General features: G+C 43.0%; 1 protein-coding gene across 1 annotated transcript in view; it reads right to left on the reverse strand.

Annotated features, from left to right (window-relative positions):
• The window catches only part of ZNF365 (zinc finger protein 365), a 23,740-nt gene that overhangs the window by 4,744 nt on the left and 7,154 nt on the right, over nt 1-11,842 (reverse strand). The window contains exons 2-4 of the mRNA XM_014308871.2: nt 11,437-11,836; nt 2,133-2,313; nt 185-222 (exon numbers count right to left, since the gene is read on the reverse strand). Coding sequence (XP_014164346.1) covers nt 185-222; nt 2,133-2,313; nt 11,437-11,836 — 619 coding nt within the window. The remainder of the gene's footprint in view (nt 1-184; nt 223-2,132; nt 2,314-11,436; nt 11,837-11,842) is intronic.

Below are 11,842 nucleotides of genomic sequence, written 5' to 3' on the forward strand. Positions count from 1 at the left end.
TTCTTTATTTTCTTTAGAGAATATCTGATTTTAGTTTAGTTTCAGCAGAAATCTGGTTGTCCTCAATTACATGACATAAATAGAGACCATCTGTAGGTCCCAACCTATAAGGTAAAATGTAAAAACAGAAATGTAAGCACGTCAACTTATTGCATTTAAGTTAAAAAAAAGGAGATATACATACAGGCATCTGGGTTTCTTATTTAATGAAATGTCTGTAAACTGCAATGAAAACAAAACCAGGTTATTACTATTGCATTTTCAAGTAATTAAAGTACAAGAATAAAATATACACAATCTTTAAAATTGTATTTCCATTCTCACATGTTAAAACTAGAACATTCAGGAAAGAAACCAAAAAAGACACCTCTTTTACAGATTATTACTCTTCCATCTTATCAACATGTTTTTAAAATTCATAATGTGTGAGTTGTTAGTGGTTGCATTTTTCCCATTATTTTTATTGTAACTATAATCAAAGTAAATTGCTAAAGAAGTGTGGGCTGAACAGAGATCTTTCACATTAGATTAAACAGTATGGATACAATGAGAAGTAATTATTGTGTTCAAGATAATTAATAAAGGCCAGTGGCTGAATAAGCTGTATGAAATTAACTTTCTCTCAGATCCTTTCATTTTTCAGTGATAACATTTCCTTTACACAAGTAGCTAGGAAGCTCCACTACAAGCCCTTGGCTCTGCCACACTTGCACTGAAGGGTGAAGGGTGAGGACACAAACATTTCTCTCCCCTCCTGCAAATCCTGAGACCAGCTAGGGACAGCATAGCTCAATGCCAGGGCAAATTTGCATGAATTCATTTTTTACAGCAGTTTGGTTCACAGTGTGGAAACACTTTGTCTAGTCCCTCTTTTGGTGGGGGTCAGAAAAGGAGGTGTTTAATGCCAGCTCAGCTTAAATTGATTTTTTTTTGTACTAAATAGGTTCTTTGTACTGAGCTCTCATCAGAGCTGCTACACTGAGCCTTTGAATATCATTTAATGAAGTCACCGAGACAAGCAAGTCAGATTTGGCATCTGAAAATGATTATGTTCTTGTAAATGTTCCTTCTGTCCCTGCTATTGTCCACACTTTGCAGATGGATTTTTGCCCAGCCTGACTTTGCTTGTCATCTGTCTTGGTTGGTGTCTGGAGCCATCTCATGGTGTACTTTCCTGTACCCCCTGAAGGTCAGGATGGTCAATATTTGGATGGATGGCCTTAGAGGAATGCTGAAGTTACCCAGAAATCAGGGCAGGTGCCTTAAAAATCAGAGCCCTCCCCAAGGGACACTGCTGAGCCTGGCATTATGATAAACACATCCAGAGCAAGAGAGATGATTTAATATTGAGGCCCATCTGTACAGTGCTCCATAATCTTCTCACAGATACTGTCTGAGATGCCTGCACTGCATTTCAGTTCTTCTTACCTAAAGCTTGTTGTCTTCCAAGTAGCCCTGGGAACATTTCCTTTCCACCACTGCATACCTGTTCAGTGCTGTGCATGATCAAATGCCTTCTTTTCACATCCCAGGGTGGGCAACTACTTAGCACAGGCAGCACAGGGTATTCAATTAAACTGAAATGTTCCTTGGAAGTCCTGTGCCTAAAACTTGTCATATAAATGTAATGCATTGTAGGAAAATACTGAGTTTAGGTATTAAAAATGAGGGCTTTAAAAGAAATAATGTATTTTAAAAAGTAATGTTCTTGGATTTCTAATCCATGGGATACAGGCCTGGGGGAATCCATTCCCCATTTCTAAGAGTCCCACGATAGGTAACTACCAGAGGCCAGATGATTTGCCAGCAAGCTGATGTATCACCTATAGGGATCTATGTCTTTCCTGAAAATCTTCAGGCATCCCAAAAAGACTGCCAAGTCACATTAAAAAAAGTGTTCATGGCAAAGGCAACAGCAGCAATAGCCAAAGCTGGAAAAATTTTAAATATCTATCAAACATTTCATTACTCTCTGCTCTCCCTTTATCATCTTTGGCTGTTGCTGCTTTCACAAATGCACATCTGCCTGCAGCAGTGCTTAGCCTGAGCCACCGAGCCCACCCATATTCCAAGTGCAGAGCTTTGGCTGCAGGGGGAGGGTGGCAGCAAAGGGAAGGGCTCTGCTGGCTTACCACGTGCTCGCTGATGTCAGTGTGGTTGCACACCATCTGCTGGCTTTGGTAATATTCCAGCTGCCTCTCTGCCAGATCCACGCGCTGCAACAGGTTCTCGATGAAGTGCTGCAGCCTGGCTTTCCCCCGCACTTCTTTTTCTGCTGCTTCTTCCAGGAAGTGGTTGAAAGTAACAACTTCTCTGCAAGATGGAAACATTGCAAAGAGGCCACGTTTAGATAGCAGCTCCCTGGTCTCACCTTTGCCAAAAATTACTGGTGCTTCTCCAGTTTGTCATGGCGTGCCTAATTACTGTCCTCCACCATTATCAAAAGATTTCAACTTTTTTGTGGACAAAGTGAAGATCTGGAAGCCTGAATGCTGAATTGAGGTTTATGGGCAGTGGGTTTGGGTTGGAGCTTTTTCACTTCATTTAATGTCTTGGAATTAGTCTTTACTGGTCCACAGAGCAGAAATATGATTAAGCGTCACATCTCAAAGTATCTGGAGACAGCTGTATCTGCTTTCTCTTTTTTTACTGAACCATGAGAATATTAGCTCTGAAATATGAAGAGAAACAGATAACCTCCCAAATTAATCTTTTCATTTCATCACAATCTAACAACGGTCACTTAATGTTGCTGCTGGGGTGGTTTCTAACTCAAAAGAGCTACTGTGGCCATTAAATTTAATTTTGACTGCATTACTACAGGTATGTCCAAGTGTGGTGTTATGACCTGGAGCCAGAGGGAGCATGGAAGATTAACAGATAATCTACAGATTATAGACCAAGGAGTACATGTATGGGAAGAACAAGTTTTAGGTAAGGAGTTTAGGAATGTGTCTTGTTGTGTAACCCAACTGGAAGAAACAGAGAGCACCAGTGACTGTGAAAGCTCCTGGCTGAGCCACTTCTCATTTCTAAGTTCTCTGCATATTTACTATCAGTAATCAGGATACCACTTGGACCTCCAGTATCAAAGAACTATTTAGGTGAAAGAAGTTTGGTTGTAGATTGAAGCATGTATTACAAAAGAAGACAAATCTGAACATGTAGGACTTCCCTGGTTAATAAATGCCTGGATAAATATTTTTTACTCTGCCAGTGAAGCCATGTTAATTTTTGCTTTGTACAAAAAGGGTGGGAGTTGAGGGACCTTGCCAAATGAGAAAAGGCATGATTGCTCAGTAGAAATACATTGCCTGAGGAAAAAGCATTTTAAGTAGAAACTATGAAACAGTTTGTGGCAGAAATAACCTTTCAAAGCTTAGCTTGTTTATAACAAATCCAAAGTTTCTCTGCGTTTTGTTGTTTTAACTCAGCATACTTGTAGTTAATTGGTTTTATGTAGGATAGTTGTTTCAACAGTGAGCTGCTTTGTGCTAAGAGTGGTCAGCCCTGGAAATTCACCACCTAGGATTCAGGCTGTGCCTGCCTGCTCCATACTACAGCAGAGTTCTGTTTGCATGACTGATCTAATGGTAGGAATCAGGTAAAAACAAGCATGTATTGTTTGGATGAAAAATGTGGATGAGTAATAGTTTATACTAACTCACCCATAAAATCTGGCTTAAGAAACAGAGAGGTAACTTGTTTGTTAAGCTCAGCTAATCCATTTAATTTCAAGGCTCTGAACAGTTTTAGTGATTATTACCTTACCCAGAGCAACCTGATACTAGAGAACCACTGAGGAATGCTCAGGGAGAAGGCAATCTAAACTCATTAAAGTAAATTTTAGGGCTTCATTGTCACCACACTGTAACTTCTTTGACTTCATAACTTATGATTAACTTTACTTCATTAGTCAGTTCATATAATTTTGGGTTAACATAGGAGCAACCTGAAGTCCTTGCTGTTTCATCAGGGTCCTCTTTTACAGGGGACAGGGAGCTCAAAAGGACAGCAACTCAGCAGGTTGGCTCCAAATCCCTCTCCTTTTGTGTAAGGAAGAGCTGTGCACAGCCTGGCAGGCTGCTGACCCTCCAGTGGGAAGGTGGGAGAGTGGGGAGCTGCTAGCCTGGGACACCATGAGGATGTCCCTCCCAGGCACTCAGTCAGCCTCTGAGTTTGGCTGCAGCAGGAGGCCACAAACATGAGTAACTGGCATTTTTTTAAATAGGTGATAGTTTCAAGAATGCTAACATTTGTAATTATCTCAGCAAAGGTAATTAGTAAGAATTCATTAGTTGCCTGTTCTATGGCACAAATAATCACCAAGAGATTTTCCTTTCCTACAAATGTCTCAATAATATACCATAAGGAGGCCAGAGGGGAGCAGAGTTTTTTTCAGGAAGATCTAGATGACTGTCAGGAGGAGAAGAGACTCATAATGTCAATAAAATCCCTAGTATTGTCCTTGCTTTCTAGGCTAAAGATAACTTTGCATCCTACGTGCCATTATTTGTAAGAACTGTTATTAGCAGCAATAGTAGCATATCCACAACTTCTCTCTGTTTAGCTGCCTTTGTACAGCCTATGAACCTACCTTTAATAACTTTAATCTAAACATTTTCCTTTGGGCTGAAATGCATTCTGTGAATTCCCTTTGGAAAGCCAGGAGCCAGAACACACCCACACACTAGGGCTCTGTCACACACCTTGCACTGATAAGCAGCACTTCTGTTAGTTCAGCTACTTTCTTTGTTTCCACTTCATTCTCATCTCTCAGAAGAACAAGATCAAGCCCTGAGGAGTGACTGCTAATAAGTGTCTCTACTTGCTCCAACACTTCTTCCTCAGAGAGCTCACTCCTTGCCCAGCTATGCCTTGGTTACCTGAAGGGAGTTCCCAGAAGACCTTTTAGCCTCCTCCACTGTGAACAATAGGGAAATGGTTCAAAGAACTCCTGTAGCTTCCTGCAGCTGCTGTTTATCTGTCTAATTGCCCTTCCTGTGTCTTGTAGTTTGCCCAGACTTTTTCTCAGTCCTACTGATGACCCTTTCCCTTCAATTTTATTTCTGGATATCTGTGATGATTTTTTTTGCTTATATTCTTTATTTTGCTTTCAAATTATTTCTCCAGACCTCTGCCAAATTTTTGAAAATTATATGACAGGATCTCTGTCTTTCACTCTCTATTCTCATGCTTGTGGAAAGATGGGTGTTCACAGAGGTCTGACACTGCTCTTCATGAAGTCAGGGGGAAGCTGAAGCCATGAATATTGTGGGGCCCACGTGGTAGAGGCATAAACCAGAGCACAGCAGCAGGGGCCCACTGGGCTCTGTGTCCTGACAGCACAGCCTTGTGAGCAGCATTCACCTGAAACTGGAACAACTTTGTTAAAGGGGCTCAGACCTGGGGTGTTGCCCTTTTAACAAGAGGTCTCTGCTGCCCTGCACTGACTATTCTACATCTGGAGCACTTCTGTTATATTGAGGAAAGGTTCCATGGAATTATTAACTCCCCCTGAGAGTTCCTCTGCTCTCAGCATCATCTCTTTACTGCTCTGCTCCTCTGCCCAGCAGACTCCTGCCCCCTTCCCCCCAGCTCTGCACCCTGGCACTTACAGGGGTAAGCAACAGATCCTGACACTGCATGTTCTGAGTGGTGTAGATGATGCTCAATGCACCCTGGATCTCTTAAATTACTGTAATCTCATCTGCTCACAGTTTACTATACCAACACTAAGGTATGTGTTTACAGTGTTTACCGGCCTGTGACTGGGCAGCAGGGAGAAACGGGAGAAAAGTGGATTTCTTGGTTTGTCCTGGGAGATGCTCTGTCAGATGAAACCTTTCAGGAAGAGGGAATTGCTCCTGCAGCCTGGAGAGCAGGGAGTGTATTGAGCTGCCAGCAGCAGGGTGAGGCAAGTGAGAGGGGAAGACATGGGAGATGCAACCTGGGAGGTGTCCAAGAGGAGCAGGAGATGCCTGTACTGCCAGAGTGTCAGGAAGGAGTTCTTCGAGAGCCAGAGGAGTCCAGGGGAAATTTATTGCAGTACAGCAGGCACCTCAGAGGTGTTCAGCTGAAAAAACAAGTGCAGGGGGAAGAACTCACTGTAAGTAAGGAAGGCTTGCTGCCAAAGCTTTTATTTTAATCTGACTCTGCCAGGCAGTTCACCTGTTACAGTTAACTAGACTTAAGTAGTTTGGCATTTTGCATCCCAACCGCAGCCTAGCCCAAAAAACTTCTTTATGGAGGCTGTTACCATGAAACAACTTGAGATGTGGTAAATAAAGTTATAAATCATAGGCTGACTAGGTGACATTTATTCTTCTGCCTTTACCACTGGATTATTCAGCGCTCCTTTAGGATGAGTGAGCTGCAGTTCTTGTTTACTGGAGCAGTTGCCAGCACAGGGATCCTGGGAGATGCTCAGTGTTTGTATGACTTTCAGCAGCTAAGAGTGACATACACTGACTAAATGCAGAGGGTGGGACAGCTCCAGCTCCTTAACACCTGACAAGAAGGGCTAATGAGTTCTCACATTGCAACCAAGCCCTCCCACGGATGCATAGCACTGGCCCCAGGACTGTCACAGCAACACTGACACCTGCAGCTGCTCTGGAGGTGGAGATAAGCACAAGGCTCCATGCAGGTTTTGCATGCAGTATCAAATCACTTTAGAGAATCACATTTAGCATAACTCTGTCTAAAATCAATAGAAAACAAAACCATTATTTTACCTGAAGGTGGGAAAATTCCTACCACAGAAAGTAGTAAAGTGATTTACTTCTCAAAATATTTAATATGTATATTCATTAAGTATTAATGCCACTGACCTTATCCATCACCCAACTGGTGTTTTTGCCTGAAGGCTGCTGTTATTCATTAGGTTGTGGTTTCACATTACCACACCACTAAAAGCACATTTGATTTAAGAGATTCACACCTCCTCCCTCAGAAAGTTATTGTGCCCATTCAGTGGGCTGTGTTCTAGACAGAGCCCTGAATCTACTGGGGTGACACTGAAGATTTTAAGCTTTATTTCACAGAGCCATTCTGTGGGACAGTCATGCTAGGCTTAAACCTGTGCAGCTGCATGAGGGGGAGTAATCTCTTGAGTAGGAAGATGAAAGAAAACAGGAAAGAGGGAGCAGGATTACCTAAAACTGAGGGTGGAAGAACAATGTGTAATTGTAGTTGTACTCTGCTTAAAGCAAATCAGAACTGTTTTGTGGTACAATTGAAACCCCTTTTTAAAGAAAAGCTGTTTGAAAGCACAAATTGCAGTGATCTCTAAAAGCCAGCTCTTAATCCAATTGTCAAGATGTTATCTGCACAGATAATTTCATTAATTGCAAATTTAAGGTGAAGCCACTGGCAAGAATAACTACTGCCCACAACAGCTATTCTGAATTAATCCTTGCATTCCAGGCTATGTCAAAGCAGAGGCATGGCCAGTCTCAAGACAAGTGCATTAGACTGGTTAGAGAAATTACTGTCAGAGATATGGCAAGGTACAACATTAATGATCTTACTCTATGATTAGGAGACCAAGTGAAGCTGTTTAAGTTACCATTGAAGGTGGATTCCAGCTGAAGACCATCCCTTCTTACCCCGTTCAAACTTACTGAAAATCAAACTCTACCAGTTTCAATTTTCTTACATTACACCCAGAAACAAGCCTCTCAGTGTCCTCTAGCAGTTGAGTTCATAGCTGGTTTTTGTTTCAATGGTTTTCTTGATATCTTATTCAACGAAGTCTTATGCCCTTTGGGCATGCTTCTGTGTTATCTTTAAGATCACAGCACTCACTCTAAGTTGCATTCTCCTTCATCAAACATGGAATCCCTTTCAGGGCACATTTTCTAATTAAATAATTCCTTTGCTCAGCAGCTCTGTGCTTAGAGTAATACTATCTCAGCTATGTATTAATATAGTCAGTGTTGTACCTCCAGCTGTCCTACCCCTCAACAGAGTTCACCTCCACGAGGGCCTCACACCAGTATCAGCACATACCTGCATGCATACTGGCACTACAGTTTTTGTAAGGAAACAAAGAAAATTTAACTAAAAAGGTATCTTCACTTCATTGCTGTCTTTGTTGGTCTGCTAAAGGCCTTATTTAAAAAAAAAACCCAAAAAATAATCAACTGACAAGTCTAAAGAAATAACCCCACTGATCCTACAAGTGCTTCAAATGGGCAGCCCTGTTCCAGCTGATGGTCTAAACCAACACTCAGATGTTTCAGGGAAGGTGTTTTCTTTTTTCTGCTGCTAAGAGGAAAAGATTTGCAGCTACACTAGCTCAATACCAATGCTAATTTTAGGAAAAGTTATCCATATTCACAAGATTGCTTATGGAAAAAAAAATCCAAAGAAACTGATGAAAGCATTTATTTCTGAAGGTCAGCAAGTATCAAAGCAGTCCCTAAGGGATGCCTTTGACTTTCCACAAGCTGCAGTGAGAACTGCTTCTGCAATTTCCATTATGCAGTCTTGTTTGGCTTTCTAATCATCTGGACTTCTTCCAGAAATCAAAGCCAAAGTTAAGATCCTCCTTTTTTGAAGGACAATGTCTTCTTAGCACACCAAGTAAGTTCTGAACACACAAAGGATCGAATATATAGACAGGTCTCAGTTTACCAACAGCCCATGAGAAAGCCAGACAAGTGTCACTATTGTTACCAAAGTCATGAACTTTTTCCTCTACTACAGCACATCACCCAGTGCCTCCCTGCTGCTGGAGTAAAGCTAACTGTCCCAGGCATTTTTAGAGAATCAGCTCTGAAAAGCTGCTCTAGAAGTCCTGCTCTTACAAAGCAATTTTTATACCTACCTTCCTTCTCAATTTGCTAATTATACAATGACCTTTCAATTGGAAAGACAAACAGTGAATTTTTCTATGGCACTATCCCTTGTTATTCCCCAGGATGGGAAATGAAGGAATCATCTAAATGAGAAAAAACCCAACACGCTTCCAGTTTTTCCTAAGTGAATTCAACCTATTCTTTTACCCCGCCTACCTTCCCAGTGTCCTCAGAGTAACCTCAGAGGCACTGCTGTGGGGCTGGGCACAGACACAGTCAACAACAAATTCTGACTGCCCTCCTCCACCCTTGGTACTCAGGGCTGCTATTCTTCCATCCTACCCACTGCCATGCATTACACACATTTACCTGTAGAAATTAACACACTGCTGTGTCAGAACTGTTCACTCATTCCTATTGCTGCATTTGCTTTCAAGTCTTTGTTGAAAGTGGAAGCAAAACCCTAAAGAGCAATACTCTGAAGTATTCTGTGAGTACTCTGTGAAGTCTCTTGTGCAGCTGCCTCTTTTGGTTAGTGTTTCTAGCCAAGTAACCTTCAGCATTCCCTGTAACATCAACTTAGGAGCTACCTCATCATTTGTTTATGCATTCACCCTCCTCCTTTCAAGACAAGAATTCTAACAGCAATCATCTGAGCTCCCGCCCCTTTCCTGAGCCTGGCAATGTCCTAGTGTGAAGGATGTTTTCCCACTTCTCATTCTGTATTCAGTCTCTTCTGGCCTCAGAACACCAGCCTGACAGTGCTGCTGGTAAGTAATCTGCCAAAGAGCACGTGGCCTCTTCCTTGTTCCTTTTCCTAATACAGTTAAAAATCACAACTTCAGCTGTCTTTTTCTTTTCAAAGATCAGTGTCCTTTGCCATCCTCCCATATCATACCCATTCCTTCTACCCAGATGACTCAATTGCCCCTTTCCTCTTTTCCCACAAGGTCTTTTCTTCTTCTACAGCATTGCAGAACTTTGGGTTTGTTCCACTGAATGGTTTCTTTCTCCCAACAGTCATTTTTTTCCTTTTGGGATCCTAGTCTTGATTTTTAAAAACACAATCTGCCTTTAGTTTGGGGTAAGATTCATGCCACTTAACTTGAGATACTTGAAATTCTGCATCTAGCCTAAGACAGCTGCTTACCTGAGGTCTCCTGGTAGTCTGCAGAGGGAAGAAGGACCTTCACAAAGCAATCCCTCCTGCTCTAAGATACTTTTCTAGAGGAAATAGGATGAGTCACACTGTGAAAGAGCTCAGGAGGGCAGTCTGGCTAGATGGGAATACCAAAACTGCTTGAAACTATGTTATCTTCATGGCTTCCCTCCAGCACACTTTCAAATCTGCCTCAGTTACACTATTCAGCTTCACCTTAAGTCTTTCAATCTTCTCTTCCATGAGGATCACCTCATACTTTAAAATCAGAGGTTCTGTTGAATATCCCTTCAAGGAAGATCTGAGAGGCTCAAATCCCACCACCTTTACGTATCCTCTCTTCTGGAAAATCTATAGCTCTGCTTCAAGACAGATGGTTCCTACTGATGTGGGAGCCATCCTCATCTTTTCTTTCTTGTCCTTAGACTACAGGAAGGAATGATGAAAGCCCTCCAAACTTCCTACACTGAACTCCTACACCACCTTCCTTATTTCTTCTAAGATCAGTGTCATGGCAACTACCACTTCTCATCTTCCTTTTGTAAGCTGATGAATTGGTTTAGAGGCATACCATTACCAAGGCTCTTTATTACTATTTCTCTAAAATAAGTTGTGTTGCTCTGAAAAGCCTGAAAGGTTTCAGCAAGTGCTGAATAAACTAAGTAGTTCATGTATAAATTATATATCAGCTATCACTACATTTTTAATGGATGCATCATGAATGTATTTTTAGATGGCTTAGGTTAGTCAGAACTCTGGCATCTGCTTCCCAATCCCATATAAGTGATTCTGTTCCACAGTTCTGTGTCCATCTAAAACAGTAGACATGAACTACTTGGGCATGGCCTTTTCAACACTGTCTCTAGTAAAGCTTTGTTGATGCACTGGTGGCATCAGTGGCACTCCACAGGGTGACCATGGTGAGAAGGCTTAAGGGAAAAGGTGCTGTTAGGTATCCTTGCATACTTCATCCAGACTTATCCACCCATCTCTTCTTAAAAAGATGATGCATTAAAGGTGGCAGTGTAAATCATATTACATGCTGATGAGAGCTTCTACTTGTCCTTACCCCCATGAAACCAGAGGCACAACACAGGCATTAGAAAGTGTAGAAGTTGATCACTGGGGAGCCAAGTGTGAAAGCCACCTGCTCAGGGAGCTGTCCCCTGCCTTGTTAGTCACTGGGGAGCCAAGTGTGAAAGCCACCTGCTCAGGGAGCGGTCCCCTGCCTTGTTAGTCACTGGAGAGCCAAGCGTGAAAGCCACCTGCTCAGGGAGCTGTCCACTGCCTTGCAGGGGACACGGTCACATGGGCTATAACTCTAGCAATACAGTGATCTGAAGCGGCGAGCTCCAGGCCCTCTCATAATCAGCAAGCAACTGAGCCATTCCCTCTCTTCTCCCCCAAAGGCTGTCACTCACGCAGGAGCTGGCCAGCCCTCGCCAAGCCATCGGCACTCGCCTCCCCACTTACTCCTCTTTGCGGTGAAGCTCCTCCTCGGACTCGCTGAGCCGCTGCTTCAAGGCTGCGATCATCTCCACCGCCACATCCACCTGCCTGCTCAGGGCCCGCTCTCGCCGCTGCACCTCCTGCTTCTTCTGGGACAGCTGCACGAACGCTGCCCGCACCTCCAGCAGCTCCGCCGTCTTCTGGGACAGCTCTTTGGTAAGCTTGTCGATCCGCTTCTCGATCGTTTTGTCCACGGCCTCTACCATCCTGTTAAACTTTTCTCTGACGTGTGCCTCGAAGGAGGCTTTGGAATCAGCGGCCGAGAGGCCGGGTTTGGAAAGCTCGCTGGGAGACTCAGCCGACACATAATTGGCCAGGTATGAGCCGGGCCGCTCGGCCGCCAGCTCCCGCGGGTGGCCGCCCCCTGCGC

The sequence above is a fragment of the Geospiza fortis genome, unplaced genomic scaffold (assembly GCF_000277835.1).
Source record: "Geospiza fortis unplaced genomic scaffold, GeoFor_1.0 scaffold92, whole genome shotgun sequence".
Lineage (NCBI taxonomy): Eukaryota > Metazoa > Chordata > Aves > Passeriformes > Thraupidae > Geospiza > Geospiza fortis.